Source organism: Sorex araneus, chromosome 2 (genome assembly GCF_027595985.1).
Source record: "Sorex araneus isolate mSorAra2 chromosome 2, mSorAra2.pri, whole genome shotgun sequence".
Classification (NCBI taxonomy): Eukaryota; Metazoa; Chordata; class Mammalia; order Eulipotyphla; family Soricidae; genus Sorex; species Sorex araneus.
In genome coordinates, this window is record NC_073303.1 from 247,119,849 (window position 1) to 247,147,576 (window position 27,728).

At 40.1% G+C, this 27,728-nt stretch overlaps 1 protein-coding gene across 1 annotated transcript; it reads left to right on the forward strand.

Annotated features, from left to right (window-relative positions):
* Positions 1–25: 25 nt before the first annotated feature.
* LOC101559161 (olfactory receptor 7A17-like) lies at positions 26–27,728 on the forward strand. The gene is made up of 7 exons (XM_055124730.1): positions 26–154; positions 4,686–4,750; positions 6,413–6,533; positions 9,013–9,174; positions 22,575–22,639; positions 24,305–24,425; positions 26,763–27,728. Exons 1-7 carry the CDS (start codon positions 26–28, stop codon positions 27,726–27,728), a joined length of 1,629 nt encoding a protein of 542 aa, XP_054980705.1.

Consider the following 27,728-nt stretch of genomic DNA (forward strand, 5'->3'; position numbering starts at 1 on the left):
TGTATATTTTGTCTGAGTTCTTACAATGTTGGATGGCTTTTGTCTGACTGTGATGCCCTCTGACCACTCCGTGGCCATCTGCCACCCTCTGCGCCACACAGCTATCTTGAACCACTGGCTCTGTCGCCTGATGGTTTTAGATCTTGGATCACAAGTACCTGGATATGTTCATTACACAACTTATTGGTGTTGCAATTGTCAATTTGCACAGATTTGGAAATCTCTTTTTCTGTGAACACAAATTGATGGCATAGGTTGCCCATTTGGACACCTTTATTAATAATAGTGTGGTGATGTATTTTTAATTGTTCTTCTGAGTGGGGGCCCCTTAGCTGGGATCTCTTACTATCTTACTTTAAGATCATTTCCTCTGGAAGTAGAGTTGCCTCCAGACAGGGGAAGTCAAAGCATTTTCTACTTGTGCATCTCATCTTGCAGTTGTGTCTCTATTTCATTGCACAGGTTAAGGGGTATGATCATGGGAGAACTTAAACTCGCAACAAAATAGGTGCTCATTGGTTTCAGTAGGGAAGGGATTTGGAAGTTGAAGCCAGAGTGCCAAAAAAAGTAAAAACCCTAGATTAATAGTATCTAATATTTTGGAAGGGTGAATCATTAGCAAAAAATGTCTTTTTGGCCATAGACCTGTTCCTCAGGGGAATCCTGTGCTTAGTGACTGGAGAAGCAAGAGACAGAAGTGCCTAATGAGCAGACAGGGGGAGCTATAAATATCAGTCATCTCTGTGTCTCTGCATTTGTGCTCTTGGGATGGAAGAGATAGTGTTGGTATTTGTGTGTGTGTGTGTGTGTGTGTGTGTGTGTGTGTGTGTGTGTGTCTTTCCATTCTGAGGTCTGACTGGGGCATGAGGCTTCATTCTTCCTGCCGTTTTGTCTGAAGGACTGACCTTCCTTGTCCATGAACAACCTCCTAAGGAGGAATTCACATCTGCACCTGGGGGCATGCAGGTGAGTTCAAACACCAACAGGTCTTTGTATGGAGTTAGGGTGAACGGAAGTCTACACCAGTGACCTGTTGTCACCAGCATTCATTGTCCTTAGTCCAGAGGCTGGTTTGCTTATATAATGAACACGTTTTGATTTCAGCATCTGCATAATATTTTGGTGACTTTGCTGGTCCACTTCAAATAATACTATGAATCACTACATTACTATGATGCAATGTTGAAAAACCCTTTCAGATTATCAAATTTAAGCAGGGGCCAGAGAGATAGTACTAAAGGGAAGCAGGGAATGTGCATGATATGTACATGGATGATCTGGGTTTTGTTCCCAGAATCCCATACGGTCTCCCAAAGCCCTACCTAATTGTTATCTCTGAGGACAGAGACAGGAGTAAGTCCTTAGCACTATGGCTGGCGGTGGCCCCCAAACAAATAAACAATCAGTCAAAAGCAAAATGCTCCTAATTGTTAGGAGGAAGTCAAAATTAAAAATCAAAGATACTCCAGGATGTCAGGGTGGAAAGGGGTGGGTGATAGCTAAGGTACTGAAATTGCTTTTTCTTTGATTTCTCTTTCTTGGACCTCTCAGCTCAACTCACCTTCTATTATAGCAATAAGCTTTCTACACTTTGTGATATTCTATGATTTTCCCCCATTTTTGTTGAATAGCATTTCCAAATTCACTGCCAACCATGAATCAGATGCATTTCCAAGTCCCCTTTCATTTTATTAATATGTTGCTACTTTATAACTATATTCATTAAAGGATATGTATCACAAATGCCCCATATTTTTAAAAAATTTACTTTATAATTATCATAGTAGCTAGAGAGATATTATGATGTACAAAGCAGTTGTCTTGGACATAGACAACCCATGTTTGATTTCTGGTACCCAAATGGTCCTATGAATCTGCCAGAAGTGATCCCTGAGTGCTGAACAAGGAATCAGCCTTGAAAAAAATCTGATGTTTCCCCAAATGAATAATCATTATAAGCAGTGTTACTTGAATGGGAACAAACTATGTTAATATCTGTAGGACTTACCTAAAATACAATTTTTACGCCAGTGTTTTTATGGCCTCTTGATTTTATTATTATCAGTCGGATTTGTTCTCTTTCAGCAGTTTGTCCATGGTGCCACTCTGTCATGTGCAAAGCGAGTATCATGTACATGCATTCATAGCCTCAGTGATATGACAAAGAACCATTTCATGCCCTCCATCCTCTGACTATGAACATCATTTCTTTATCAAATAAAAGTCTTCAGTGGTGCTTTGGGGGTGCTAATGTTTACGTGTTTGCACATATGTGGTAAATACTAACACAGGTTTTTTTATTGAATAATCTTATTTCATGTTGGAAACTTCCATTGCTATCTCTATTGTTCTTCCTGTATTTTAAACCATCATCTTCTCCTCTCACAGTATATTGTAGCTAGTTCTATTTCCATCTCAGTATCATTCATGAAAAATATAATAAACCTTCATGTCTTTTGAATGTGATTATTATAATTTTAATCTCTTACATTTGATTCTTGTATAAGTAACATGAGCTAGTAAACCTACCAACAGAAAAATGTTGTGAGAAAAAAATGTAATGTATTCATGAAATTAAATGTAATGTAATGTAATGTATACATTTGTGGCAGCTGTTGTACTCTTTGTTAACATAAACAAAACAGTGTTAAATGAAATCGGAAAAGTAATGGACAGACAGTATAAAATTTTATAATAAGGACAGAGGAAAACCCTTCAAACAAAGACTGAATTTTAAAAACATAGGTGAACTTAAGACTACAGCAGAGGGCCTTATGAGAAACCCAGAAGAAACAGATGGGAGACCAGATTAGTACACCTGCAGAGTTTGGTCACCCCCATGCTGTATCCCTTCATCTACAGTCTGAGAAACAGAGACATAAAGAGGGCCCTGAATGTGTTCTTGGTGAAGGGAACTACAAAAGGACACCTGTCCTAGGCATGAAAGAAGAGCTATTATGCTGAAGTCAAACTCGTGGACTTTGAACTAAACTACGGTTCCGTGCAGCCCCGAGAGGGAAAGGGTTTTTGTCCTCGTCCTTTTCCCCTCTCAGCAGCATGGCGACCACCACCATTAGGGGAACCATGTGGGGTGCTGGAGATTGAACTTGGGTTGACCACGTGCAAGTCAAGTGCCTTATCTGCTCTACTATTACTCCAGTCCCCTATCTCTTTAAAGAATAGTTATGTTTCTTTTTTCTTCTCTTCTTCTTAAATAATTTTATGTTTATGATGCTATTTCTCATGTAGTCTGATTGTTCTTGCATGGTTTCCTCACATTTGGAAATTTTATTTTTGTCTTCTGATATTTCCTAAATTCTCAAGATTATGTGTGCACTCTGTCATTTGATCTATATTTTCAATGCTTTATATATAAAATTTTAACTAATTTTTTAAATTTTTTACTCCAGGTATACTTTAATTATTTTTAAAAAGTACTACACACATTCAATAATTCTATTTCTAGATCATCTTTAATCTGAGTTTTCTTGTAGCTCACTGAGTGTCCTTGTAATATAAATTACTTTTTTGGTTTGGTGGGGGGGCACATCCAGCGGTGCTCAAGGCTTTCTCCTTATTCCATTCTCAGAGATAACTCCAAGAAGGGCTGGGCAGGGGGACCTAAGAAATGTTGGGGATCAAGCTTGGGTCAGCCTCACACAATGCAGTTTCTATATGGTGAAACTCAGGTGTCCAAACATTTTTATTAATGTTAAATGTTTTATATTATTAACCAAAGAACAGCATTTAACTTATCATACTATAGCACTGTAGCACTGTCATCCCGTTATTCATCGATTTGCTTGAGCGGACACCAGTAACGTTTGCAATCGTCCCTGTCTCAGGCTAGTGTAGCCCAGTGGCATCTGCTTGCTCCAGAAACTCGAAGTTAGACCCGTTTTGTTACTGGTACAATTTTTGGCATATAGAATACACCACGGGTAGCTTGCCAGGCTCTGTATATTATCAATCTATCACTGTCTTCCCATTCTCGTCAACTTGCTTGAGCAGGCAACAGCAAGGTCTCCATTATGAGACTTGTTACTGTTTTTGGCATATTGAATATGCCACAGGTAGCTTGCCAGGCTCTAATGTGCGGGCAGGATACTCTTGGTAGCTTGCTGGTGTCTCTGAGAGGGATAGAGGAATCAAACATGGGTGGCCGCGTGCAGGGCAAATGCCCTACCCACTGTGCTATCGCTCCAGTCCCTGCACATTATACTGAAAGACAATTTTAAGATTTCTGGAAAAGACTTCACAAAATCCAGGATTACCCTCAGAAACCCTCAGTTCAACTCTTGTGGAGTAGAATGGTGTTTTTTTTCCATATCTCAGCGGGTCATGCCTCTACCTGAATTCAGTGCTCTGAATTGAGAAGGGACTTGAACTGGTGAGATTCATAGGGAAAATACAAACTCAGGTGTGAATCAGGTCTAATGCCTTTGGAAAAACAAATCATTAGGAAGAACTGTTTTCTGTCCTCAGGGGAGTGATGTGATTGGGGATCAGAGGAACAAGACGTAAACATGCCTAATGGGCAGACAGGGGCGCTGTAAATATTGCTCTTCTCTTGTGTCTTTGCCATTGTGGTCCTGGCATGGAAAAGAATTTGGGGATTTCTGTCTTTCTATTCTTAGGTCTGACTGGGGTATGAGACTTCACTCTTCCTGCTGTCTTGTCTGAAGGACGGACCTTCCTTCATCATCAACCTCCTAAGTAGGAATTCACACTTGCACCTGGAGGCATGCAGGTGAGTTTAAACACCGACAGGTCTCTGAAAGGAGAGTGAGGGATAATGGATGTCTAGACCAGTGGTCACCAGCATCTGTTGTCCTTAGTCTAGAAACAGGGTAGTGTCTCATTGGTTTCCCTTGATAAATGATGATTGTATTGATATCAGAGGCTTCTGAGATTTTGCTATGACTTTGATACTTCAGTTTTGATGATTTTTATCTTCTAATTCATTACATACTATATGTTCTGTATGAAAAAAGTTTCGAGACAGTTATGTTTAAAGTGCTTTCAAGCAAGTATAATATTTTCACCCACAAGATATGAGTATTCCAGAGACATTTCACAACAGATGTTCCAATGAGTGACAGCCAGGATGCTCTGAAATTCCATGCATGGGACAAACTCTGACACAGAAGGGTTTGGTTCAAGTGCAAATAGAATTAGTTGACAATCCTCAATACATATATAAATCTTTATTTACATTACTGACCGCTATCTTTATATGGTTTTATTTTGCATCCTTGTAACATATACCTCCTTATCTTCCCATCCCCCCAGCCCACCACAACAAACATAGAGTATCCTGAGTATCAGTTTAATACTCCAACCACATTCCATTGGACAGTTTCCGTTATTTTTTTGTTTCAGTTATTTATATATTTTAAACTGTAATTTAAATAATGAAGTTAAAATAGTGTTAATGTTCATGCTGTGTACAAAGCCATTGCACCCAGCACGATCAGAGCATCTGTGATGCTCCCCACATTGCCCATATATAACCTCTGGTCCAATGTATGAAAGACATTTCTCCTTTGTAAAATAATGCATTTAGTTTCAATTTTATTACATTTTCTTTATAACTGATTATTTCAGTGATTTTATACACATATATACTACCAATATTAGCAAAGTAGAACTGTCATCCCCTTGTTTATCGATTTGCTGGAATGGGCACCAGCAACTTCTTCATAGTGAGAATTGTTGTTACTGTTTTTGGCATATCCAGTACACCAAGGGTACCTTGCCAATCTCTGCCATGTGGGCGGGATACTCTTCAGTAGCTTGCCGGGGTCTCTGAGAGGGACAAAGGAATTGAACCCACGTCAGCTGCATGAAAGACAAACATCCTACCTGCTGTGCTATTGCTCCAGTCCAATATATCAAAATAAAACTACCATTATAAATATCAACTTCCACTATAACTATGTAACTTAACTTTCAATATAACTACCAATATAACAAATGTTATACATATATATGTAACCCTTTTTATATTTAAAAACATTTCTGTTCCCAGTTTTCTCAATTGCTTTTCAAGGAAATGTTCTATTTTCCAGATAAACAGTCACTGTTTCCAGATTCCCCTTTACAGTACAACCTTTGAACCAGATAAGTTTAAAATCTAACTTGCTAAAGATCCTATGGATTTTTACAGAACGTTTCATTGTTTTATAGAAATAATAACTGTGTGTCTCCCCTGTGGATTTTCTAGAATTCCTGTACAGGATTCTAGATAATTATTTTAGATTTGAATCTTTAATAATCAAAGCATCAATGTAGGCAATATTAGGCAATCATTCTTGTATGTCATCATGTTTCATTGGGTGTTTATGTTCTTCAAGAAATTGTCTTTAAGACACACTATACATTTTCAGCTATTTCCTCCTACTGCTTTCAGTTCATTTTCTTTCCATCACATGCTACGATTTGGCTTGACAGACATGCACGTGTATTCAGTTGCTGTGAAGATTGATAAAGGAAATGCAGAGGCAGCATGGTTCACACTCTATGATGGCAGAGTCAGAGGACAGTGGGCTACATGTAAGTATGCTGTGCTGCCTGCAGGCATAAGCACATGAAAAACATATTTTCGGTATTAAAAGGTGGAATTGTTATGGGGAGGGCAGGAGGATAGTGCTTGAAAAAATGAATAATTTGCCTATCGGATAAAGCCCAGGGCCAGGACTAGACTATCCCCCAAGGAAATCAAAATTATCAATTTCATAACAGTGTCCCCCAAAAAAATCACAATTGATGCCATATAAGAATAGTGTTAAAGGAGCTTGCCCCGGTGGAAACATGCTGCAATGCATAGGTCAATTAATGACGGACTAGACAAAGGATAAATGAGTCTTCTGCTTGAAATAGAAATTGCTGAGTTTTCTAAGCACTGTTTTTATTTTCATTTGCAAAGCCCAGAGTTGTTTATGTCTACATATTTTGGGGGGTTGCACGATATATAAGGTTTTGAACACAAATTTCATTTTGTCCTTTGTAAAAGATCCTTTTATAAAATTCTGCTAGTTGACAAGGCAATGTTATCAGGTTGGAATGTAGCTAGAACCAATGAAGACTTTTCCTCCTCAAGATCTCTCAGAGAATTTCAGAGCTTACTGTGTCTTTTCATTTCCTATTCAATCAATTTTCTTCTCTCCACTATTCCATCTATGTTTATCAAACAGTCACTTCTAAGTATTTGTTGAGTGACATGGCTGACTATGACATTTCTCCAAAGTGGAGTCCAAAGTCTATTTATATTTGTGGAGCGGCTTAAGAAATGAATGGTGAAATACTGCAATTTTCTGCAACCTATTTGGAACTGAAAGATAGCATGTTGAGTGAAATAGGCAAGAAGAAAGACACAGGAGGGTCTCAATTATCTGGTATATACTAGTTGAGAAAGGTATTGTCGTAAAGGGGGATGTTTAGATCACCCTTTTTTTTTTTGGTTTCTGGGTCACACCCGGCATTGCACAGGGGTTACTCCTGGCTCTTCACTCAGGAATTACCCCTGGCGGTGCTCAGGGGACCATATGGGATGCTGGGATTAGAACTGGGGTGGGCCGAGTGCAAGGCAAACGCCCTACCCGCTGTGCTGTCGCTCCAGCCTTGACCCTAGTGTTTAAATAAGAGTTTAGAGAAGAAGGACAGAGAAGAAGAGAAATCAAGGGGAAAGAGTAGAACAGGAAGCAATGGGTGAACGGCATCAGGGTTTCAGTAATATTGTGATGTGGGCGAGTGATAGCCATGTATCCAAAAGACAGACCCAGAACACTGAAACATGAGATCTAAGCTGCAATCATGGGGACTTTGTAATGTGCCTGTCAAGATGACAGGCAGGAATGGGTGGGGGGTGGTTAACAGGGGGAGAGAATGTGGGAATACTAGTAGGGAACGTTGACACTGCCGGTTGGAATGGTGTTGAAATATTTGATTTCTAACCTCAACTATCAAAGACATTGTACATAACAATTCTTAAATTATAAAGTATTAAAAAAATGAAATTTTAGTGGGTGGTTTCACTCATAAGGAATTTGAATAAATAAACATGTGCACTAAAAAAAGCAAGAAAAGTAGATTTTCCTATTGCAAATGAATACAAGTAAAACTTAAAATTATAGCATGCTGCATACTCATGTATATGCGTTTTGTGTGTTTGTGTTTTCTATTAAGAGAAAGTTTCTTAGGTTATGGATATCTGAGTTTGTATGGTACAAGGTAAATCTCAAAATTCAGGGGCCAAAAATCAGCAGCAGAAGGGACAGAAACCATTGAGTTTCTATTCATGGGTCATTTTTGCCACAAGATTAATAGAGTATAAGAGGGCCAGCGATGGAGGACCGGTTGATGGACCATAAGCTCTCTGTGTAACAGAGAAATAACTTTTCTCAGCAACTCTTCTGACACCATCTGCCATATATCCCACTGCCTCACAACTTCTATAACCACCTTTGTTTTGATTTTAATATCTGAAACAGGTACCTTTCTGGGGAATTACCATTGTTTGTTCCGATCTCAAGATATACATGCCAACATACCATCCACTCTCCCTTCTTCTCTACTTTTTCTTTGCTTGCATGTGATTTGTCTGAAGGGCTTCCCAAACATAGAACATACTGTGCATCATTTCAGTGCCTTCCTGTTTTATACCAATAATTACCATCTAATATATTACAACATTTCATTTTCTGCTGTGTATTTGTGTTCTATCGTGAATGCTGGGGATCATTTTACTCGAGCACCTTAGGCCCCAGCCCAGCAATCTCTTCAAATAGTGACAGTCTCCAATGATTTTCATTCAGTAAATAAAAAACAATTCTCTGACTCTTTGGGGAAAAGTTACTGAGGAAGACTTTCATATGGGGTGATCGTGTCTTAAAAAGGATATTTTAAAAAAATCCTAAGAAATCAGTAGTAATGTATGCAAAAATGAATTATTGCCCATAAAACACTTACACAGCCTTTTATGAAAGTATTTGTTCATTTTATTCTTTTTAGCATCACCAACACAATCACATGAAGCCAGACAATGATGGAAATGTTTCAGAATTTATTCTTCTGGGATTTTCAGAAGATCCAGAACTGCAGCCCCTCATCTTTGGACTTTTTCTTTCCATGTACCTGATCACCGTGCTGGGGAACCTGCTCATCATCCTTGCTGTCTGTTCAGACCCCCACCTCCAAACGCCCATGTACTTCTTCCTGTCCAACCTGTCCCTAGTGGACATCTGCTTCACCTCCACCACCGTCCCCCAAATGCTGTTGAGTATACACAGAGAAAGTAAAGCAACAACCTATGAAGGGTGCATCGCTCAGCAGTTTTTTACTTCGGTTTTTGCATCATTAGATGATTTACTCCTGACTGTGATGGCCTATGACCGCTTTGTGGCCATCTGCCACCCCCTGCACTACACGGTCATCATGAACCCCCGATTCTGTGGACTCCTGGTTCTTGGATCGTGGATCATGAGTACTCTGATATGTTTCTTACAAAGCATATTGGTGTTACGTTTGTCCTTCTGTACAGATTTGGAGATTCCCAACTTTTTTTGTGAACTCAAGTTGATAGTCCAGGTTGCCTGTTCAGATCCCTTTGTTAATAATGTGGTGATGTATTTTTCAGCAGCTCTGATGGGTGCGGGGCCCATGGCTGGGATCATTTACTCTTACTCTAAGATAGTTTCCTCTATATGTAGAATTGCATCTGCCCAGGGGAAGATGAAAGCCTTTTCTACGTGTGCATCTCACCTCTCAGTGGTCTCTTTATTCTACTGCTCTTGTCTTGGAGTGTATCTAAGCTCTGCTGCTACCCACAGCTCAAAGTCCAGTTCAGCAGCATCCGCCATGTACAGTGTAGTCACCCCCATGCTGAACCCCTTCATCTACAGTCTGAGAAACAGAGACATAAAGAGGGCCCTGAATGCATTCTTGGTGAAGGGAACTACAAAAGGACTCTTGTCCTAGGCATGAAAAAAGGGCTGTTATGTTGAAGTCAAACTTTTAGAAGAAAAAGTGTGATTATTTTTCATGTGTTAGGAATAGCACATCTTCTTTCTCTTTCCTGGATTACCATTTCTTTGACCATAGCTCAATTTATTTGATATCCAGTTCCTGTCTCTGCATCCCACAGTTTCCACCACTTTTTTGGGTAAACATTTCCAAATTCATTGCCTCCCATGGTTCGGATGCATTTTCAATACCCAGTTCTCTAATAAAAGCACAACTTTTTATTAAATATTTTTGTTAAAGGACTTATACCACAGACATTTAAAACTTTACTAAATAATCATCGCGGTAGCTAGAGAGATATTCACTGTCACTATCATCCCATTGTTCTTGGATTTACTCAAGCAGACATGAGTAATGTCTCTATTCCTCTCAGCACTGAGATTTTAGTAGCCTTTTCTTACTCGTCATTTCCAATGATTGGAGGTTCTTTCAGTGTCAGGCGAATGAGACCTATGGTTACTCTTTTTTTTAATCCTGCACTCAGTGACAGAGCCTGCCACAAGCTACCCGTGGCAAGCTACCCATTGCATATTCAATATGCCAGAAACAGAGAGATATTACAAAGGATAAAGGACTTACCGTGCACATAATCACCCTTTGGTCTATTTCTGTCACCAAATATGGTCCCCTGGAGTGATCTCTGAGGACAGAGCCATGAGTCAGTCTTGAGCAAAATCAGATGTGGCCCCCAAACCTGTAAATAATATAATTATCATAAGCTACATAGCTTTCATTCTTATAAATCTGTTATTTATGGCTATGCTTAATAATAGAAGAAAATAATATATTGGATTGAGCCAGAGTACAACAGATAGAGTTGTACTTTGCATGCTACTACCTTGCATGTAGCCAACCTGGTTTCAATCTCTGAAATCTCAAGGGGTCCCCTGAGTCTCCTTAGGGTTGTTCATTAGTGTAAATCAGGAGTAAACCCTCAGTGACACTGAATGTGGACCCCAAACAAACAAAAATATGGGATCACTTTCAATTCTGGGCACATTTCCTATGTCCAGTTGATCTCTGAACTAAAGTGAAATTTACTGTGCTGTGTTCCTGATGATCTCTCTGCTTTATTATCCACAGTCGGATGGATCGTTCTCTTTCAGCAGATCATCCAATGCCTGTCTCAGAGATGCACAAAGTCATTATCAAGTGTGTGTCTTCAAGAGAAGGCTTCATTTACTGATTTAATGTGACCCCAACATGCTCTAATCCGATGACATACCTTTTCATGTCCTCCACTGCCTGACTTTGGAAAACACCTCTTGCTCATTTAGTACAAGTTCTCAGTGGTGTTGCAGGGGTTAATGTTTATGTGTAGGAGTTTTTCACATAGCAGATGAAAACTGATATTTGGGTTTTTTTGTTGAATACTCCTTTTCCTTTTTCTTGGTTATTTTGGGTCACACCTGGTGATGCACAGGGCTTATTCCTGGCTCAGCACTCAGGAATTACTCCTGGCAGTGCTCTGGGGACCATATGGGATGCTGGGAATCGGACCTGGCTCTGCCGTGTGCAAGGCAGATACCCTACCCATTGTACTATCCATCTAGCCCCTGTTGAATAATCTTTTGTTGGAAAATTCCATTGCGGTCCTTATTGATCTTTCTGTATTCAAACCCATTATTTTCTCCTATTACATTATAAGGTGCCTACTCTATTTCATTTGTGAATAGTTCTTGAAAAGCTTGACAAACTTATATGACTTTATAAAACGTTTGGGGAAGCACACCCAGAAGTATTCAGAGCTTACTCCTGGCTCTGCGTTCAGAGATCATTCATGGTGGATACTTGGTTCTGAGACTCGAATCCTGAGATGGCCAAGTACAAGGCAAGTATCCTACCTGCTGTACTATCACTCTGGCCCAAATTTTCATCTCTTTTTTTATGTGATTGTTAAAATTTTAATCTCCCTCACCTATATTTCATTCATGATCTTGTAAACATAGCACCAGAAAATTATTGCACGAAAATATGTAATGTGTAGGAATATCATGTACCTTCTAATGTAAAAATGGGCATATGTCAAAGTGTGGTGTATATATATTTTTATTTCAGGTAAATTTCTCAAACCGATATGAACACGCGTGCAGAATAATTTTTAATTTCCTATCTTGTGTGGTAATATATACAATTCTGTTTTAGAAGTGACAACAGAAATGAGAAAGATAAAATGTCAGATATTTTATCCTTTGTAATATATGTTGAGCGATAGCACAGCAGGTAGGGCATTTTCCTTGTACGTGGCCAACCCAAGTTCGATTCCTCTATCCCTCTTGGAGAGCCCAGCAAGCTACGAAGAGTATCCCTCCTGCACAGCAGGGCCTGGCAAGCTACCCGTGGTGTACTGTTGTGCCCAAAACAGTAACAACAAGTCTCACAATGGAGACATTACTGCTGCCCACTCAAGCAAATCGATGAACAACAAGACAACAGTACTACAGTGCTACATAATTGTTGAGATAGTTTACAATAGCATCCATATCATTGTTTTATAGAAGTGTTGTAATTATTCTTCTGGAGGTGCCTATAGACTGTGGAATCAGGTATCAAATCAGAATTGACCGTGATCAGCACAAGAGCCTTCATCCTGTACTATCTCTCCAGCACCTGCAGTATAATCCTTCATCATCATCATCATCCCATTGATCGTTGAATTGGTGGTCTCAGTAACATCTCCATTCGTCCTAGCCCTGAGATTTTAGAAGCCTCTCTCTACTCGTTCTTCCCAAGATTGTCGAATTGGTAGCTCTTTCAGGGTCAGAGGAATGAGACCCAGCTTGTTACTGTTTTGGGCATATGAATACACCATGGGGAGGTTGTGAGGCTCTCCCTAGTGGGCAGAAAACTCTTGGTAGCTTGCCAGGTTCTCCCACAGGGAGAAGTAGGCTATAAGATATCGTGCGGTCACTTTGCTTCCGGGAGCTTGGTTTTAAGTCTCTGGATATGGGCCATTGATGGGATTACATGGTCCAGGTGGCAGGCCCTGGATGTGACTGCCTAGCTACTGGAAAATGGGAAATCTGGGCGGAAAAGGCCCAGTCCCCATTCGAGCAGGCTTGGAGGTCTCTGCCCCAGGTCCCACACACCTGGGTTCCTCTGCTGATTCCTTCATGCGTGAGGCTCATCTGAAAGTGTGGAGAGGGCCTTGAGCATGGCTGTGGCTAGTCTCCGGAGGTCTTCGGCCACCAGCAGTGCTGCTTGGGGTGGGGAGGGAAGCTGGAGCCCATCCCCTCAGAGGGGCATCGGGGAAGGCAGCCAGGCGCGCTGACAAGAGACTCTCTATATTATAATATTATATTATTATACAGAAGAGTATAATCCTTAGTGTAATATTAAAAATTTTATTTCTATATAAGCCTCTTCTCTTCTGAGTTCATTATGATATACATTTGATGCTTCTTGCCAAACTGCCAACTGGGGGGGGTTGTGGTTTTCTGCAGGTTTCTCCAAAATGCATGGGTCACTACTAGAATAAAATAAGAATAGCTTCATATTATAAGCATAATGTCTGAGGGACAGGGAAAATTTTATCGCTTCCTGGTTAGAGAGTCTCTGTTTCCAAATCCTGCCTTAAAATGCAATGTTTTTTACGTGAAAATTAAACTTGAATAAAAAAATTAAACTTGAGACCCTAGGGTTTGCAAGCGCCCTGGCACCCTCTCTTCCCACCCGTCCCCAGCCTCTGCTCGAGCCTTTCTAACCAAGCACTCCCCTAACCCAGGGAACTTGGACTTTGGATCACCTTCTGCCCTTCCTGCCCCTGCTGGGAGAAATCTCACGAAGGCCCCTCCTACCCTGGGGTTTGGAAGCGCCCCCACTTCCCACTGGCTGCCAGCCTCTCCATGGGCCATTCTAACCAAGCACACCCCAACCCACGTATCTGTCCTGAACCGCCCAGGTTTCTGCTCTGCTCCACTTGGTTGTTTGGGGGCCTGTAAGAAATCATGCAACCCGGAGATTCTTCTGGCAGCGATTTATTCAGAGATCTTCTCAAGCAAAACGGGAAAGAAGAGGAATGAGGGACAAACGGGGAGGAATCCCACCTAGCTAGGCAGCTTCCCTCCTTATCTACCCCTCGCTGCCTGCTTACGCCCAAGTGTCTGCAGCTGATAAACTAGTTACAGCTCGTGGCGTGACAAGACATCCTGATTCCTTATCAGGTGTCATCTACGAAGCACGGTGTAATTAACAAGAAACAGGTGTCCACGGAGCATGGTCCGTGGCGGCTCTCCACAGGGGTCTGTCGTGTCCTGAGGGGGCGTGCTCACAAAAGGGGCGTGGCCTCCCTCTGGAGCGGTGGTGCTAAGGCTGCAGCAGTTTTTTCTCCACTTCCCTGCATTACACACTCAGCTCACAATCTGTATAAGCTATTCCTATGAAGAAAACCCTGGCCATCCTAGTCACTATATGCTAATAGTTAACTAGCCTTCCCTATTCTAATTTCACAAAAACTGTCAGTGAACACAAGAAGCTGCACAAAAGCCCTTTATAAAGAGAGCCTTAAGTCTTCAATAGAGGCCCTACATAAGCTAGAAAGAGCGCCTAAGAGTAAGGTCCATAAGAACATGAAGAAACAGCAAAAATCCCCACCACCAGGAGAGAATGAAAAAATATCTCAGAAGCCTCAACAGGGACTACCCACAAGTACAGCCACCTCTCAGATAAAGAATTCAGAGATGAAATCATGAAGATAGTTGACGAACTCAAAGCAATTATGGAACAGACATCCAATAAATTAAGGGAGGACAGGAATGCAGCATTGGAACGAACCACCAAGATAATACAGGAAGAAATGAGAGCAGAAACTTCAAAGCTACGAACAGAAGTCATACAATTAAAGGAATCGGTAGATGAAATTAAAAAAAAACTAAGTAGGAGCCCTCAACAGTAAAATGGCTAACGCCAAAGACAGAATCAGTGAGCTTGAAAATGAGCTGCAGAAAGCACATAGGCAACAACAAATAATGGCAAAGACCTCAAAATGGCTCTAGCGTGAAACAGAGTCCTAGGGGATGACCTCAAGAGGAACAACATAAGAATCATTGGAGTATCAGAAGCACAGGGAACTGATCCCTATGAAAAAACCACAGTTAAAGACATCATTGCTAAAAATTCCCAGAGCTAGAGAATGCAGCACCCAGATCCAAGGAGCCCAAAGGGTGCCAGCTAAAAAATCAAAAACCAATAAAAAATCTCCAAAGCATATCCTAGTCAGAATGATGGATGCCATGGATAGAGACACAATACTACAAGCAACAAGATCAAAGAAGGAAGTCACATACAAAGGAGCACCCCTTAGATTTACAGAAGACCTATCAGAGGAAACCCTCCAAGCCCAAAGACAATGGTGGGATATAGTGAAAAAACTAAATGAAATGAATGCCTCACCAAGAATATTTTATTCGGCAAAACTCTCACTTAAACTTGAAGGAACCATACACTATTTTATGCATAAACAACAGCTCAAGACTTTCATATACTCAAAACCAAACGTAAAAGAAGGACTAAAGGGGCTACTATAAGACAAGGAAAAACCCTACAAGAACAACAAACCCTACAGAAAGATGGCACAAAATTCCAAGACAATAATTTCTCTTAATGTCAACAGTCGAAATGCACCAATCAAGAGGCACGGAGTGGCAAAATGGACTCGGAAACTAAACCCAACTTTCTGCTGACTAAAAGAAACACACATGAACAGTCAGAGCAAACACAGGCTCAAAGTCAAAGAATGGAAAAAAATCCTACAAGCAAACAACTCCCTCAAAAAATCTGGGATGTCTGTATTCCGCCCGCCTCACCCTTCCCCCACATGACCTCCAACCACATTTTACTTGGTGGTCCCTTCCTTGAGTTACCCAGAATGAGAGACCAGCCTCCAAGCCATGGAAACATTCTCCTGGTACTTATTTCTACTATTCTTGGGCGTTAGTCTTATAGTCTACTAGAGACTGAACACAATGGCCACTCAACACCTCTATTGCAAACCACAACACCTAATCAGAGAGAGAGAACAAAAGGGAATTCCCTGCCATAGTGGCAGGGTGGGGTTGGGGGAGACGGGTCTGGGGAGGGGGGGAGGGATGTTGGGTTTACGGGTGGTGGAGAATGGGCACTGGTGAAGGGAGGGGTTATTGAACTTTGTATGGGGGAAGCATGAGCACAAAGATGTATGGATCTGTAACTGTACCCTCACGATGACTCTCTAATTAAAAATAAACTAATAAAAAAAAATCTGGGATGGCCATACTAGTATCCGACAACATAGATTTCAGGTTGAAAAAGATTAGAAGGGACATCGAAGGTCATTTTCTATTCATCAAGGGGTATGTACAACAGGAACACACTCTTAAACGTATACGCACCTAATGAGAGACCAGCTAAATACTTAAAACAACTCCTAAGCAATTTAAGGGGACATCACTAGCACCACGATAGAAGTTGGAGACTTCAACACTGCCTTATCACCTCTGGATAGATAAATAAGATGAAAACTCAGCAAGGAAACAATGGCTCTGAAGGAAGAAATGGAGGAGAGAGGGCTAATAGACCAATACAGGGCTTTAGGCCCTCAAAAGAGAGAATACACATTCCTTTCTAGTGTACATGGAACATTTTCCAAAATAGACCACGTTCTGGGTCACAAAACATACCTCAATAGAATGGGGAAGATAGAAATTGTGTCAGCTATCTTTCAGACCACGATGTGCTGAAGATAGAAGTTAATCACACACAGATGTGGAGAACCAAATCAAACACCTGCAAATTAAACAACTCCCTGTTGAACAATGAGTGGGTCAAGAAGGAAATCAAGGAAGAGATCAAAAGATACCTCGAAACAAATGAGAATGAAGACACAAGATACCAGAACCTATGGGACGCAGCTAAAGCTGTGTAAAGGGGAAAATTTATAGCCCTGCAAGGACTCCTCAGGAAGGAAGATTGGTCCTACATAGATAGCTTGACTTCACAGCTCAAAATCTTAGAAAAGGACCAGCAAAAGGAACCCAAACCAAATCGAAGGAAAGAAATAATAAAACTTAAAGCAGAAATTAATGACATGGAAACCCAAAAAACAATCTGAAAGATCAATTAAACAAAGAGCTGGTTCTTTGAGAAAATAAATAAGATTGATAAACCACTAGCAATACTCACAAAGACTAATAAACCGAATCAGAAATGAAAAGGGGCACATCACAACAGAAACCAATGAAATTCAAAACATCATCAGAGACTACTTTGAAAGTCTATATGCCACGAAACAAGACAACCTAAAAGAAATGGATGAATTCCTTGATTCCTACAATATCCCAAGACTGAACCAAGAAGACCTGGAATACCTGAACATACCCATTAATATTAAGGAAATTGAAACTGTAATCAAAAGTCTTCCCAAAAACAAAAGCCCAGGCCCAGATGGTTTCACTAGCGAATTCTCCCAAACATTTAAAGAGGACCTGTTGCCAGTTCTCTGAAAGCTTCTCCAGGAAATTGAAGAAACAGGGACTCTCCCAAAAAGTTTCTATGAAGCACATATCTGCCTAATTCCAAAAGCAAATAAAGACACTGCTAACAAGGAAAATTACAGCCAATATCCCTGATGGACACGCATGCGAAGATTCTCAACAAAATATTAGCAAATAGAATCCAACAACTCATCAAAAATATCACACATCACGACCAAGTCAGATTCATCCCCGGGAAGCAAGAATGGTTTAACATTTGGAAATCAATACATCCACCACATCATAATCCATCACATCAACAAAAGTAAAAATAACAAACATATGATCATTTCACTAGATGAAGAGAAAGCATTTGACAAGATCCAACATCAATTTATGATGAAAACTCTCACCAAAATAGGCTTAGAAGGAACCTTCTTCAAGAGAGTCAAAGCCATCTACCAAAAACCTGTCACATGAAAAAATGCTCCTCATCACTAATCATTAGGGAGATGCAGATCAAAACAACTATGAGATACCACCTCACATCACAGAGACTGGCACACATCCAAAAGAACAGAAGCAACTGCTACTGGCATGGATGCGGGGAGAAAGGAACCCCCCTACACAGCTGGTGGGAATGTCGACTGGTTCAACCCTTCTGGAAAAACAATATGGTCACTTCTCAAAAAATTAGAAATTGAGCTCCCATTTGACCCAGCAATACCACTTATGGGAATATATCCTGGAGAGGCAAAAAGTATAGTTAAAATGACATCTGCACTTATATGTTCATCGCAGCACAGTTTACAATAGCCAAAGTCTGGAAAAAACCCGAGTGCCCGAGAACAAATGACTGGTTAAAGAAACTTTGGTATATCTACACAATGGAAATACTATGCAGCTGATCAGAAAAGATGAAGTCATGAACTTTGCATATTAAATGGATCAACATGGAAAGTATCATGCTAAGTGAAATGAGCCAGAGAGAGACAGACATAGAAGAATTGCACTCACCTGCAGAATATAAAACAACAGAATGAGATACTAACAACCAGGAATAGCAGAAATAAGTGCCAGATTTGCTCTATGGCTTAGAAGCTGGCCTCCCATGCTGGGGGAAAAGGCATTTCAGATAGAGAAGGGAACACCAAGTAAAATGTGGTGGGAGGACCTGCTCGGGATGGGAGAGGCGTGCTCAAAGCAGAATATAGACCAAACATGATGGCCACCCAATAACTCCATTGCTTACCACAACACCCAAAAGGAGAGAGAAAACAGGGGGGAATGCTCTGCCACAGAGGTGGGGTGGGAGGGGATAGGGTGGGGGTTGTGTGAGGGATGATGGGGTCATCAGTAGAGAACGGGCACTGGTGGAGGGATGGGTACTCAAGCTGTGTATGACTGAAACACAAACACGAGAATATGTAAATCTGTATCTGTACCCTCACGGTAATTCATTTAAAAAATAATTAATTAATTAAACAATTAAACTTGATATGTGGTAAAGTTCATGCATACTGTTTCATTTTTATAAAAATCAGAACTGTAAATCCTGGGTGTATTATTCTAGAAAACTATATTGGACCCAAGTTCTTTCTTTTTCTAATTTTTATTTTATTGAATCACTGTGGAAAAAAAATACAAAGCTTTCAGGTTTAAGTCAGTCATAAAATGATTAAACCCACATCTCTTCACCAGTGCACATGTTCCACCACCAAGAACCCCAATATGTTCCCCTCCCACCCACCCCCCACCTAAGTAACTAATGATCTTCACTTTATTTTCTCTATATTTTGAATAAATTCAATATTTCAATAGAGAAATCACTACTATTGTCTGGAATTTCCCCCCAACAATCAGGCCTGCTGAAAAGGCATCTTTAATAATTTCTTTTCATTGCTGAGAATGAAGATTCTATGAGCTCGGTTTTGGATTTCTGATATTTTAGCTCAGTTCACAGTCTAGATACATTTTTGTAAGAAGCCGCTTTGGGTGCCGAAATGGGTTCGAAGACCTCTCGGATCATAGTCTTTAGGAGCAGAGAGTTCATATGACCCACGGCAGCTCCGGATCTTATCTGGGAGGTGTGTGTGCTGGTAACGCCTACTTCCCATATTGCCTACGAGCAACATTCCTGCAAAATTCATACCTCTGGGTTAGGTAGACCCGAGTTCTTAGCAATCAAAGTCAAGAAACTTTTATCTGTTGAGTTTGAGTTGAATTTTCTTAGCACTTAAATTGTCTTGACACTACACATATTTTAATCTATTTTTCTTATCCTGCATTTATTTTATTTTCAGTTCTATGACATGCTAATATTGGACTTGATAGATATGCATATATTGTTGCTATAAAGAATGCTAAGGTGAGCACATAGTTGAACTCCGTGCTGTGCGGATCATGCATTGTGAAGATAGAGACAAGACATTGAGATCAATGTAAGTATGATGTGATGCCCTCAGGCCTATCAAAAGAAATTATTTTGCATTAAAAGATGCAATTGTTATGGTGTGGGGAGGATTAGCAGTGCTTGGAAGACTAAGAAATATTCTGTTGGAGAAAGTTGAGAGCCTGGACTAGTGTCCCCAAGGAATTGAAAGAATTGAAGACAAAACCACAATATCCAAGAGTATCAGAGAAATGATGCCACAGAAGAATAGTGAGGAAGGAGCTTGCCACGTCCCTGCTAGAGCCATATAAGAGTGTAATAGCCACTGAGTCATGATACAGACTTGGAAAAAATAAGTCATCTACATGACACAGAACCATAATGTCCAAAAAGAAAAAGAGGGAGAGAGCCAGAGAGAAGGAAGGAAAGTGCCTGCTAAAGAGGCAGGCTAGGGGTCAGGGGGACAGGATGGAAAGGGGTGATGGGAAAGGTACGCTGGTGAAGGAATGGGCGACGGAACATTGTATGACTGAAAACCCAATTATGAACGACTTTGTAACTGTATCTAACGGTGATTCAATTAGTTAAAATAAATTGCCAATTTATTGGACTTTGTATTTTTGTTTGTAAAGTGTAATTTGTTTATATCTATTTCGTTGAGCACAAGGATTTTACTTTTGTGTCTTGACAAGGGTCATTTGACATGGTTGGAAAGAAGCCGGAAACAAAATAAAAGGCTCTTCATCCTCGACGTCTCCGAGAGCATCTGAGCCAACTACGTCTTTCCATTCCCTCCTCTCTATCTGATCTTTCACCTAATGTCAGGGAGAGAAAGGTCTTGCCGAAGCATAGAACAGGCTTCTCCCCATTTACCCATTTGCATGCTCTTTTTTATTTCATAACGCAACTACCCTCTAAATTCTTTAGTCTCTGCTTGTTGATTTGTGTTCCATAATAGAGTGCTGAGTCTTTGTTCCTGCAGCACCCTAAACTCATCGCCTTTAAAATGAGGACAGCTGTCAATCTGCAAACTTAAAAATTCCCATAAAAATAGTTGGTACCTGATTTCTTAGGGAAAAGCTACTAGAAGAATTTGCATGTGATGCTGAGTGAAATGAGTCAGAAAGAAAGAGACAGATATAGAAAGATTGCACTCATATGTGGAATATAAAATAGCTGAGAGGTACGAGCTTGCAATGATGCAATTTGTGGCAGATATTTCTCTAGACTTAGTTACTAAAATACTAAAATACAGAAATCCCAAATCGTGCTGCCTCTAGTGCGGCCACTCGACCTCATGTATCTTCATCTTCAGCAATGGAAAACAAATTATCAAATGCTTCCATTTCAGCAGGTCCGAATTTAGGGGGGAGAAACTCCAAACAATAATAGTGAGTTTTTTGTTGAAATATTGAATGTAATCAAAGTAAAGTGAAATTTATCAGTTACACAGGCAGGGGGGCTGGGGAGGTGGGAGTGGGGGGGAGGTATACTGTGAATCGTGGGGTGGAATATGTGCACTAGTGAAAGAATGGGTGTTCGAGCATTGTATGACTGACACTTAAACCTGAAAGTTTTGTAACTTTCCACATGGTGATTCAATAAAAGAATAAATTAATTAAAAAAAGAATTGTCATATGAAAGGTGCATGTATATAAATGGTTAAAGTAAAATATACTAGTAGTTGTTTTATATGAATATTGTCTTTGTCCTTTTGTTTTTCTATAAATTTTTTAGAAGACACTATGATTTACAAAGTTGCTCATGAGAGTGTTATTTCAAGAATACGATGCTTCAAACACCAATCCCACCACCAATGCCCCTTTCCCTTCCACAATGTTCCCAGGTGCCCTTGTACTCCCTAGCCTGACTCCTTGGCAAGGTAGCTTGCCAGGCTCTGTATATTATCAATCTATCACTGTCTTCCCATTCTCATCAACTTGCTTGAGCGGGCAACAGCAAGGTCTCCATTATGAGACTTGTTACTGTTTTTGGCATATTGAATATGCCACAGGGAGCTTTCCAGGCTCTAATGTGCGGGCAGGATACTCTTGGTAGCATGCTGTGCTCTCTGAGAGGGACGGAGGAATAAAACATGGGTGGCCGAGTACAGGGCAAACGCCCTACCCACTGTGCTATCGCTCCAATCCCTGCACATTATACTGAAAGACAATTTTAAGACTTCTGGAACAGACTTCACAAAATCCAGGATTACCCTCAGAACCCCTCAGTTCAACTCTTGTGGAGAAAAATGGTGTTTTTTACCAGATCTCAGGGGGTCATGCATCCACCCCACTTGAGTGCTCTGAATTGAGAAGGGACTTGAACTGGTGAGATTCATGGGGAAAATGCAAACTCGGGTGTGATGCTTCTTGGATAGAGATGTGGCAGGAATTCTAGCTAAAACTGGAAGAAATTCAAAGGGTTCAAGTCTTTAGCAAAACTAGATTCACTTAGTCTAATGCCTTTGGAAAAACAAATCATTAGGAAGAACTGTTTTCTGTCCTCAGGGGAGTGATGTGATTGGGGACCAGAGGAACAAGAAGTAAACATGCCTAATGGGCAGACAGGGGCGCTGTAAATATTGCTCATCTCTTGTGTCTTTGCCGTTGTGGTCCTAGGATGGAAAAGAAGTTTGGGGATTTCTGTCTTTCCATTCTTAGGTCTGACTGGGGTATGAGACTTCACTCTTCCTGCTGTCTTGTCTGAAGGACGGACCTTCCTTCATCAGAAACCTTCTAAGGAGGAATTCACACCTGCACCTGGAGACATGCAGGTGAGTTCAAACACTGACAGGTCTCTGCAAGGAGAGTGAGGGATAATGGATGTCTAGACCAGTGGTCACCAGCATCTGTTGTCCTTAGTCCAGAGAAGGGGAGTGTCTCATTGGTTTCCCTTGATAATTGATGATTGTATTGATATCAGAGGCTGCTGAGATTTTGGCATGACTTTGATACTTCAGTTTTGATGACTTTTATCTTCTAATTCATTACATACTATATGATCTGTATGAAAAATGTTTCAAGAGAGTTAAGTTTAAAGTGCTTTCAAGCAAGTATAATACTTTCACCCTCAAGACATGAATATTTCAGAGACATTTCACAACGGATGTTCCAATGAGTGACAGCCAGGATGCTCTGAAATTCCATGCGTGGGACAAACTCTGTCACAGAAGGGTTTGGTTCAAGTGCAACTAGTATTAATTGACAATCCCCAACATAAATATAAATCATTATTTACACTACTGACCGCTATCTTTATATGGTTTTATTTTACATCCTAGTAACATATACCTCTTTATCTTCCCATCCCCTCACCCCACCACAACAAACATAGAGTATCCTGAGTATCAGTTTAAAACTCCAACCCCATTCCATTGGACAGTTTCCTTTATTTTTTTGTTTCAGTTTTTTATATATTTTAAACTGTAATTTAAATGATGAGGTTACAGTCGTTTTAATGTTTATTCTATGTACAAAGCCATTGCACCCACCACGATCAGAGCATCTGTGATGCTCCCCACATTGTCCATATATAGTCTCTGGTCCAATGTATGAGAGACATTTCTCCTTTCTAAAATAATGCATTTAGTTTCAATTTTATTATGTTTTCTTTATAACTGATTATTTCAGTGATTTTACACACATACATACTACCAATATTAGCACAGTAGAACTGTCATTCCTTTGTTTATCGATTTCATGGAATGAGCACCAGTAACTTCTTTGTTGTGAGAATTGTTGTTACTGTTTTTGGCATATCCAGTACACCAAGGATACCTTGCCAATCTCTGCCATGTGGGCGGGATACTCTTCAGTAGCTTGCCGGGTTCTCTGAGAGGGACAAAGGAATTGAACCCACGACAGCCGCATGAAAGACAAACATCCTACCTGCTGTGCTATTGCTCCTGTCCAATATATCAAAATAAAACTACCATTATAAATATCAACTTCCACTATAACTATGTAACTTAACTTTCAATATAACTACCAATATAACAAATGTTATACATATATATGTAACCCTTTTTATATTTAAAAACATTTCTGTTCCCAGTTTTCTCAATTGCTTTTCAAGGAAATGTTCTATTTTCCAGATAAACAGTCACTGTTTCCAGATTCCCCTTTACAGTACAACCTTTGAACCAGATAAGTTTAAAATCTAACTTGCTAAAGATCCTATGGATTTTTACAGAACGTTTCATTGTTTTATAGAAATAATAACTGTGTGTCTCCCCTGTGGATTTTCTAGAAATCTCAGTACAGGATTCTAGAAAATTATTTTAGATTTGAATCTTTAATAATCAATGTATCAATGTAGGTAGATATTAGGCAATCATTCTTGTGTGTCATCATGTTTCATTGAGTGTTTATATTCTTCAAGAAATTCTCTTTTAAAAAACACTACACATTTTCAGCTGTTTTCCTCTTACTGCTTTCAGTTCATTTTCTTTCCATCACATGCTACGATTTGGCTTGACAGACATGCACTTTTATTCAGTTGCTGTGAAGGATGCTAGAGGAAACGCAGAGGCAGCATGGTTCACGCTCTATGATGGCCGAGTCAGAGGACAGTGGGCTACATGTAAGTATGCTGTGCTGCCTGCAGGCATAAGCACATGAAAAACATATTTTCAGTATTAAAAGATGGAATCGTTATGGGGTGGGCAGGATTGATAGTGCTTGAAAAAATGAATAATTTGCCTGCCGCATAAAGCCCTGGGCCAGGACTAGACTATCCCCCAAGGAATTAAAAACTATCTATTTTATAACAGTGCCCAAAATAATATTACAATTGATGCCAAATAAGAATAGTGCTAAAGGACCTTGCCCCGGTGGAAACATGCTGCAATGCAATTAATGACCAATGCATTAATTGGTCAATTAATGACTGACTAGACAAGGGAATACTTAATCTTCCACTTGAAATAGAAATAGCTGAGTTTTCTAAGCACTGCTTTTATTTTCATTTGCAAAGTGCAAAGTTGTTCATGTCTACTTATTTTGGGGGGTTGCAGGACACATAAGGTTTTGAACACAAATTTCATGTTGTCCTTTAAAAAAGGTCCTTTTGTAAAATTCTGCTGGTTGACACGGCAATGTTATCAGGTTGGAATATAGCCAGAACCAATGAAGACTTTTCCTCCTCATGATCTCTCAGAGAATCTCAGAGCTTACTATGTCTTTTCATTTCCTCTTCAATCAATTTTCTTATTTCCATTATTCCATCCATGTTTACCAAACAGTCCTTCTAAGTATTTTTTGAGTGACATGGCTGACTATGACATTTCTCCAAAGTGGAGTCCAAAGTCTATTTATTTTTGTGGAGCGGCTTAAGAAATGAATGGTGAAATACTGCAATTTTCTGCAACCTCTTTGGAACTGAAAGATAGCATGTTGAGTAAAATAAACCAGAAGTAAGACACAGGAGGGTCTCATTAATCTGGTATATACTAGTTGAGGAAAGTTATTGTCGTAAAGGTGGATGTTTAGATCACCCTTGAATCTAGTGTTTAAATAAGAGTTTAGAGAAGAAGGACAGAGAAGAAGAGAAATCAAGGGGAAAGAAGAGAACAGGAAGAAATGGGTAAAGAGCATCAGGGCTTCAGTTATATTGGTGATGTGGTCGAGTGATAGCCATGTCTCCAAAAGACAGACCCAGAACACTGAAACATGAGATCTAAGCTGCAATCATGGGGACTTTGTAATGTGCCTGTCAAGATGACAGGCAGGTATGGGGCTGGAAGCGTGGTTAAGGTGGGGAGAGAATGTGGGAATACTAGAAGGGAAGGTTGACACTGGCGGTTGGATTGGTGTTGAAATATTTGATTTCTAAAACTCAACTATCAAATACATCTTACATCACTATTTTTAAATTATAAAGTATAAAAAATAAATGAAATTTTAAAGGGTGGTTTCACTCATAAGGAATTTGAATAAATAAATATGTGAGCTAGCAAAAACCAACAAATGTAGATTTTCCTATTGCAAATGAATACAAGTAAAACTTACAACAATTATGGGATCCTGCATACTCATGTATATGCGTTGTGTGTGTGTTTCTGTTTTCTATGAAGAGAAAATTTCTTAGGTTATGAATAACTGAGTTTGTATGGTGCAAGGTCAATCTCAAAATTCAGGGGCCAGAAATCAGCAGCAGAAGGGACAAAAACAATTGAGTTTCTATTCATGGGTCACCTTTCCCACAAGATTAATAGACAGAAAGAGGGCCAGCGATGGAGGACCGGTTGATGGGCCATAAGGTTTCTGTGTGACAGAGAAATAACTTTTCTCAGCAACTCTTCTGACACCATCTGTCATATATCCCCTGCCTCACAACTTCTATAACCAGCTTTGTTTTGATTTTAATATCTGAAACAGGTACCTTCCTGGGGAATTACCATTTTTTGTTTTTATCTCAAGATATACATGCCAACATACCATCCACTCTCCCTCCTTCTCTATTTCATCTTTGCCTGCATGTGATCTGTCTAAAGTGCTTTCAAAACATAGAAGAGACTAGGCACCATTTCCATGCCTTCCTGTTTTATACCAATAACTACCCTCGAAAATGTTATAAATCTCATTTTCTGCTTGTGTATTTGTATTCTATCATGGAGTACTGGGGATCATTTTACTCGAGCACCTGAGACCCAGAACCCAGCAATCTCTTCAAATAGTGACAGTCTCCAATTAATTTCAGTTAGTAAATGAAAAAAATTCTCGGACTCTTTGGGAAAAAGTTACTAAGAAGAATTTTCATATGGGGTGATCATGTCTTAAAAAGGACATTTAAAAAAATCCTATGAAATCAGTAGTAACATATGCAAATATAAATTATTGCCCATAAAATACTTTTACAGCTTTTTATGAATAGTTTGTTCATTTTATTCTTTTTAGCATCATCAGTACAATCACATGAAGCCAGACAATGAGGGAAATGTTTCAAAATTTATTCTTCTGGGATTTTCAGAAGATCCAGAACTGCAGCCCCTCATCTTTGGGCTTTTTCTTTCCATGTACCTGGTCACCTTGCTGGGGAACCTACTCATCATCCTGGCTGTCAGCTTTGACCCCCACCTCCACACGCCCATGTACTTCTTCTTGTCCAACCTGTCCCTTGTGGACATCTGCTTCACCTCCACCACCGTCCCCCAAATGCTGTTGAGTATACACAGAGAAAGTAATGCAACAACCTATGAAGGGTGCATCGCTCAGCAGTTTTTTACCTCGGTTTTTGCATCATTAGACGATTTTCTCCTGACTGTGATGGCTTATGACCGCTTTGTGGCCATCTGCCACCCCCTGCACTACACGGTCATCATGAACCCTCGATTCTGTGGACTCTTGGTTCTTGGATCGTGGATCATGAGTAGTCTGATATGTTTCTTACAAAGCATATTGGTGTTACGTTTGTCCTTCTGTACAGATTTGGAGATTCCCAACTTTTTTTGTGAACTCAAGTTGATAGTCCAGGTTGCCTGTTCAGATCCCTTTGTTAATAATGTGGTGATGTATATTACAACTGCTCTGATGGGTGCGGGGCCCATGGCTGGGATCATTTACTCTTACTCTAAGATAGTTTCCTCTATATGTAGAATTGCATCCGCTCAAGGGAAGATGAAAGCCTTTTCTACGTGTGCATCTCACCTCTCAGTGGTCTCTTTATTCTACTGCTCTTGTCTTGGAGTGTATCTAAGCTCTGCTGCTACCCACAGCTCACAGTCCAGTTCAGCAGCCTCAGCCATGTATAGTGTAGTCACCCCCATGCTGAACCCCTTCATCTACAGTCTGAGAAACAGAGACATAAAGAGGGCCCTGAATGCATTCTTGGTGAAGGGAACTACAAAAGGACACTTGTCCTAG

Excerpts from the sequence above, each read along its gene's own strand:
- LOC101559161 (XM_055124730.1), top strand. The coding sequence starts at position 26 with ATGTTGGATGGCTTTTGTCTGACTGTGATGCCCTCTGACCACTCCGTG. Across the intron at positions 155-4,685 it reads TTTTAGATCTTGGATCACAA|GACGGACCTTCCTTCATCAT; the intron begins GTACCTGGATAT and ends TCTTGTCTGAAG. Across the intron at positions 22,640-24,304 it reads CTGCACCTGGAGACATGCAG|TTCATTTTCTTTCCATCACA; the intron begins GTGAGTTCAAAC and ends TACTGCTTTCAG.